Source organism: Octodon degus, unplaced genomic scaffold (assembly GCF_000260255.1).
Source record: "Octodon degus isolate 3935 unplaced genomic scaffold, OctDeg1.0 scaffold00098, whole genome shotgun sequence".
Classification (NCBI taxonomy): domain Eukaryota; kingdom Metazoa; phylum Chordata; class Mammalia; order Rodentia; family Octodontidae; genus Octodon; species Octodon degus.
Window position 1 is genome coordinate 1,003,321 of NW_004524674.1, and position 7,474 is coordinate 1,010,794.

General features: G+C 41.1%; 1 protein-coding gene across 1 annotated transcript in view; it reads right to left on the reverse strand.

The window, feature by feature from the left end:
- Ube2g1 (ubiquitin conjugating enzyme E2 G1) overlaps window positions 1-7,474 on the reverse strand; it is a 91,502-nt gene that overhangs the window by 30,347 nt on the left and 53,681 nt on the right. Inside the window, exon 2 of the mRNA XM_004638297.2 lies at window positions 2,039-2,141. Within this exon, the coding sequence (XP_004638354.1) occupies window positions 2,039-2,141 (103 nt within the window). The remainder of the gene's footprint in view (window positions 1-2,038; window positions 2,142-7,474) is intronic.

Sequence of the window (7,474 nt, forward strand, 5' to 3'; positions counted from 1 at the left end):
TTCATAAAACACTAATATATACAATATACCCTTGTTTGAAAATCTCCCAGAAATATGTAATGCTATGCTTTACTAAACTGATAAACTGTTAAGAATGATAACACTTTGGTCCTAAAAATTATGATGCTCCCTGGCTCCTGCGCACCCCCAGACAGCCATTCTTTCCACGTAGCCAGCAGCAATCCAGACAAGATGGTGAAAGTCAGAGTGAACAGATTTGGCCATACTGGTGCCTGGTCACCAGGGCTGCTTTTAACTCTGGCAAGGTGGATGTTGTGGCCATCAATGACCCCTTCATTGATCACAACTACACGGTCTATATGTCTAGCACGATTCCAACCACGGCAAGGTCCATGGCACTGTCAGGCTGAGAACTGGGAAGCTTGTCATCAACACAAAAGCCATCACCATCTTCCAAGAGTGAGATCCCACCAACATCAAGTGGGGTGATGCTGGTGCTGAGTATGTGGTGGAGTCCACTGGTGTCTTCACCACCCCATGGAGAAAGCCGGGGCACACCTGAAGGGTGGTGCCAAAAGGGTCATCATCTCTGCCCTTTCTGCCAATGCCCCCATGTTTGTGATGGGTGTGAATCATGAGAAGTATGACAACTCCCTCAAGACTGTCAGCAACGCTTCCTATACCACCAACTGCTTTGCCAAGGTCATCCATAACAACTTCAGCATCATGGAGGGACTCATGACCACAGTCCAATCACTGCCACCCAGAAGACCGTGGATGGGCCCTCTGGGAAGCTTTGGCGTGATGGCCATGAGGCTGCCCAGAACATCATCCCTGCATCCAATGGTGCTGCCAAAGCCATGGGCAAAGTCATCCCAGAGCTGAACGGAAAGCTCACAGGCATGGCCTTCCATGTGCCCACTCCCAACATGTCAGTGGTGGATCTGACCGGCTGTCTGCAGGAAGCAGCTAAATACAACGACACCAAGAAGGTGGTGAAGCAGGTGTCAGATGGTCCCCACAAAGGCATCCTGGGCTATACCAAGGACCAGGTTGTGTCTTGCAATTTCAACAGTGACACCCATTCTTCCACGTTTGATGCTGGGGCTGGCATTGCTCTGAATGACTACTTTCTCAAGCTCATTTCCTGCTATGACAATGAGTTCAAGCTATAGCAACAGGGTAGTGGACCTCCTGGTCCACATGGCCTTCAAGGAGTAAGTGCCCTCTACCACCACAGCCCAGCGAGACCAGAGGGACAGAGAGGCCATGCTGTAGGAGTCACCGCCCTACTCAGCCCCAATACTGAGAATCTCTCCCTCACAGCTTCCATCCCAGTCCCCCTAGAAGGGGAAGGGGCCTCGGAGCCCTGGTTCGCTGCCATAGCACACCATCAATAAAGCTCACTGTACTCCTTCCCCCAAAAAAATTATGATGTTCCCTTTGATGGTCAAGGCACAGTAAGCACAAAAGAAGGGATGAGGGGAAAACATTTCAATTTTTTTTCTTCTTACCTGATACTGGCAAAAGTAATCTTATAATTTCTGGGACATAAATTAAAAAAAAAAAACAAAACAAAAAAAACTATTTTTATCTAACCTTACAACAAGATAATTTTAGAGGGCCGGGGAGATGGCTCAGTAGAATAAGCACTTCCCTGGCAAACGCAAGGGTTTGAGTTCAATCCCTGATTCCAAAAAAAAATTATAGGAATGAACTTATCCAGTTATTGAAGTACCTGAATTTGTGAAATGATATTTCTGTAATATTCTGAAACTTTATTTTTAAGAACAAGTTTTAAGACATTAGAGCTTTAGGGCTGGGGAGATGGCTCAGTAGAATAAGCGCTTGCCTGCCAAGTGCAAGGGCCTGAATTCAATCCCCGGTTGGGGGCCGGGGGGGCGGGGGGAGGAGAACATTAGAGGTTTAAGCAGAACACAAAACCCCCAGACATGATCAAATTCAGTACAAATCCACTGTCACTTCAACTTCCCTTTAAAAAATAATTTCATTTCAGTTTGCTAAAATGGTTTTAATATCAGTAAATTTTAAAGATGTTAAGTTGCATTATACTTACTAAAGTGTATCTGGAGGACCAATAATAAGGACTTCCCACCGGTAGAGATCATTGTCGTCTATTAAACCTGCTGAAAAGCCTTCCACTGGATTTTTGTTGAGTTCTGCAGGGAAAAAAATATTGATCAAAATTTTCAGGTGTATAATTCTCTCCCCGAAAGTTACATGAGTTGAGCAGACATGTCTTAATTTCAAACTATGAAATGGATATACCCTACCAGGCAAAAATGCTACCTAATGGTCAAAACATTTCCATTTCCACACTATAAGAAGACAATGGGTAAAGTAGACTATTCAAAAAATCATCTACAGTTTTCTTTCTATCCTGGTGTCTAACCAAGTTCTTACCACTCTAGATAGCCCTACAGTGGTCTTTAGTACAGCTTGTAAAACCAAGTATAGTGGCACAGGCCTATAATGCTAGCACTCAAGAACTGAGGAAGGAGGATCACTGAAAGTTCAAGGCCAGCCTGGGGGTGGGGGGAGTTTACACAGCGAGACCCTGCCTTAAAAGAAAAAAGTTGTTAATTGTTAAATGTTGACATCCATACCCATTCCCCAAAAGATTCTAGCGTAGATACGAGGAATCAAAACAAGAAGGGTAATTCTTATATATGGTCTTCAAAATGTATTTTCAGAAAATACTAACAGGATGCCTAAAACACCTTCTCATTTTATGCAACTCCTCTTACTAATACTAGTATCTGTTTACCTGACATGCCTCTGTAGTCCGGAGACACATGTCTACAGGTTGGCATTTTCATGTGATCAATTGCTCTAAGCACAGAGTAAGGACTCCATGAGGCCTGCGTATGTTGGCCCCTTTTAGGGCCACCAACACCCAGGAGTAGCCTCCAGTAATGGCTGTGCCATCATGAAGTTTTTCTCTTCTGACACAGATAAAGGATGACACGTGTGAGGAGCAAAGGGGGGTGGGGGGACAAAAAGGAGATCATGGAGGAACAGTTAAAGAGGGATATAGATTCCTAATGATTTCTGGGGACAAAGGGCTTAATAAAGTACTGAACCATTAATCCATTAATGAAGGGCAGATCACATGAGAATTTTTTTTTTCTGTATTTTAGGGAAGGGTGAGAATTTTTAAAGATGGGGTCTCAGTATGTTGCTTAGGTTTGTAATTCTCCCAACTCAGCTTCTTTAGTAGCTGAGATTACAGTAATTTGTCAGCATGCCCAGCAAGGATTTTTATCAATAGCCTTAATGTAGTATAATTAACTTTCAGTAAACTCCACATATGTAAATTATATGCCAGCAATGGTGAACCTTTTAGAGCTTTCAATGATACAAATAATATCCTGTGGCATGTGTGCCATTGGTTCACCACCACTGTTACACAGTTTGCTAAGTACTGATATATGAACACATCTTTGAAACCACTGCCACAATCATGCTGAACATATATAAATAAATCAACATTATCAACTATTTTACCTGCCAGGGAGGTTGAGGGCTTACTGGCTCAAACTGGGAAGGGGGAAAAAGAGACAGGCGCAGAAAGAACCTGCTGGTAATATGAGCAGGTATGTGATTATCATGTAACACCTGCCATCATCTAATCTTGGAAGCAAGTGTAATGCAATCCAGAGTGCTATGAAACACTGAACAAAGTATTCTGGTAACTGAGAAGATAGTAAATCTTTAAGGAATCAGGGAAAGTGTTATTTCAATGCCTAGGATTTAACATCCCAACATGCCAGTGAAACACAGAGAGCCAAGAATGAAAGTTTATATTTAAACATGAAGAACTTTCCTCAAAATTTGAGTTAAGTATTATCAGACTTGTGAAAACAGATTTTCATAATTAGCTAAAATCAGTATTTCAAAATACATTTTTCTTTACTTTTTTTTTCCACTAAAGACAGGGTCTTGCTATGTAGTTCAGCCAGAATTAGAACTCACTAAATAGCCCAGGCTGGCCTTGAACTCATGGCAATCCTCCTGCCTCAGCCACTGAGTGCTGGGATTACAGGTGTGCACCCATGCCCAGACCATTTTTACTTTTAAATATTTATTCTAAGAAAAGATGCAATGCAGCGCAGACAATGCAATAGAGGTTTTCCATGACTTCTCAAAGACAAGCTTTTGCAGATTTTCATATCTAAGGAGTTCTTGAAGTCAATCCCCTAAAGATGGTACGAGACAATTATTTTCACATATAATAGAAAATATTCTGTAATTTCTCCAGAAATCACCTGAATGTTGTATTTTCCAACAGAAGTCCATTTAAATGTTACAAATACATCTGAGTGAACTCTGCAATTATCCTTGAAACTTGCCTGACACAGTCCATAAAGCATCTAAATGCCAAGCGTGGTGATAAATGCCTACAATCCCCAGCACTCAGGAGGCTGAGGCAGGACTGACCCAAGTTTGAGGCCATGGTTGGCTACATAGTGAGTTCAAGTTCACCCTAAACTACTACTCCTGTCTCAAAAAAGCAGATATAAGGCTGAAGTGGTGGCACATGCCTGTCATCCCAGCACAGGAGACTGAGGCAGGGTTAACTAGCAAGTCCCCAGGCTGGCCCCAAACTTTCAGAGATTCCCATCCTGCCTCACCCTCTTGAGTGCTGGAGTGACAGGTGGTACATCACCACACCCAACCAAAAATATTCCTATATCTAGATTCATGAAACTTACTTACTAGGTTTAATCCACCTATAGTATTAGACCATTACTATAACTGCACGAATTATTCAAGAACTAAAGGAAGTACAATCTCCCTGTATGTGGTCTTTCCTAACTGATCTAAAAAATAATCTTTTATCTTTGCTAAGTTTATACTCATTAAACTTGAAGCCTGTACTGTATTACATGGCACCTAACTAACAACTCCTGATTCCCAGAGAGGCAAACAGGCAATGATTCTTCATAGTGATGCTCTAACAGTAGCATAAGTATTGGGGAAATAAGTAAAAAACAAAAGGGACTTGATGGAATCATTATGATCCAGAAAAGCCTTCTGTAAAGAAAAATTAAAACAAAGAACTGGGGTGGCATGAGTGCAAGGCTTAGACAGAGAAACGTAAAAAGTTTGAATTACAGAGCTTGGTCTATGATTCAAACAATGGGACACAAGTAAAACTGGACAGACTGGTGGAAGCTGGACAGCAAGGCCCTTGTAAACTGTGTGGGCTCAGATTTATCCAGAAGGTAGTGATAAGCCTGTGAAGGGACTGTTTTATTTTTTAAACAATGTGGTAACCTCATGAGATTTACATTTTCAAAAACCAATCTTTTATTGTGTAGAAGACGACATACATAAGATTATGGTGAGAACAAAGCAACCTAAAAGGATATCCATGCAGCAATACTGAAAAGCGTATCTCAAATACAGGATGGTAGAAACAATGAATATAAACGGATATTTAACAGATAATATCCATTAAAGTTGGTGAAGTAGAGGTTATAGCATTAAATCAGAAACAATATATACAATTCTTCAAAAAGTTAGTTACCAAATGACCCAGCAATCCCATAAGTATATTCTCTAAGTGTGTGTGTGTGTGTGTGTGTGTGTGTGTGTATTTTTTTTTAATTGTATTTTAGGACAGGGTCTACAGGGTCTCACTGTCTCACTGCATAGATTAGTTATAGTGATTCTCCTGTTTACAGCCTCCCAAGTGCTAGGATTATAGGCATGCACCACTATGCCCAGTCTCAATTGCAGCCTCAGGGCGCCCCGGGGGTGGGGGCGGCACACAGGCTCAGGGATCAAGGGGATCAAACTCCTAGCCTCTGTGTCTGCCTAAGCAAGCGCTTTAATCCGCTGAGCTATTTGCCCCCCCCAGTATATTCTTAAGAAACGCAAAAACATCTGTTCAAAGCAAACTATACATCAATGATTTATAGCAGTATTATTCATAATAACAAAAAAGTTGAAATAATTCAAATGTCTATCAATGAATGGCTAATTGTAGTATTATCTACACAATGGGATAGTATTTAGCCATAAAAAGGAATGAAGTACTAATATATGCTACAACTTAGATGAAACTTAAAAACAGTACGCTAAGTGAAAGAAGTCAGAGACATAAAGTCACACATCACAAAGTCGATAGGCAAATACAGAAACAGAAAAAAATCAGAGTAGGCATGAAGGTACAAATCTGTGCTATCAGCACACAGAAGGCTAAGGCAGAAGGACTGCTCCTAGTGCAAGGCCAACCTAGCCTATACACAGTGAGTTCGAGGCCAGCCTGGATTTACATAGTGAGACTTTGTCTTCAAAACAAACGGGGGGGGGGGGGGGGCAGGGAAGATAGCTCAGTAGAATAAGCGTTTGCCTGGCAAGTGCAAAGTCCTGAGTTCAATCCCCAGTACTGCAAAAAGGGGGAGGGAGAGCCTCAGAAAAATCAGGTTACTAATGTGTAGGAGATGGAGAAAAAGACATGTACTGGGGTGGGACTGGTTTGGATGTATGTGGAACGTGGGGTACGGGGTTAAAGAAGAGGTTTTGAAGCTAGAGAAAACTAGTGATTGCATAAAATTCAACACTGAACACTCGTAAAATGGTATTCTTGAGCATGATATGCATTATGTGAATTCCACTTTTTTTTTTTTTTTTTTTTAATGACATACAGACTCACTAAGGGAAACAGGAAAAGGTTTTAAATGTCCACTGGGTATAACATACTGTTTTAAGTTCCAGGACAGCTTCAGCTACATAGGGAGTTCAAGGCCAACCTGAACGATATATATGCATAGCAAGACTCTGTCTCAATATACATACATACATACATACATACATACATACATTTTAAAAATAAATGAAATGTACAATGCTCAGGAAAGAGGGGGTCTAAATTTAGTTCAAGGTGTTCAGCAAAGAGACAGCTAATGCTACCACTGGCATATGCTGCTTCAGAGTAATAGTAAAAGTTAAATTCATACAAGCAACAGGGAGCTGAGGAAGAAAGTGAAGTGGAAAAGTACAAGTGGAAAATTTCTTCTGAAAGTTTGAGGGTAGGTGGAAAAATGCACTAGCCGTAGGCCAGTGAAATCCAAGCAGAGTTTTTCAATGGGAAAGGCTGAAAGAAGTTGAAACACCCTAAGTGCAATTAAATCTTAATGAGTTCCTCACTACACCCAAATCCAGATGAACTAGATGTAGCCATTAAAACTGAACTACATAGTACTTTATTTTTTTTACACAATCATGAATGGAGTTGGAGATGGAGATGCGGGACATGAAATTTAAATCATGTTATACTACTCAAAATATTTTAAGTATAATCAGCAATAAACTGTAAATATACATGACAATAAAAAAAAGTACTTGCAAAAATTAACAGTTTAAAATGCAGTATGTCGGGGCTGGTGAGATGGCTCAGTGGTCTAAAGCACCTACTTAGAACAAGCTAAGCCAAGCAAAGCACAGGGACTGCGGTTCAATCCCCCAGCACCACATGCCAGCC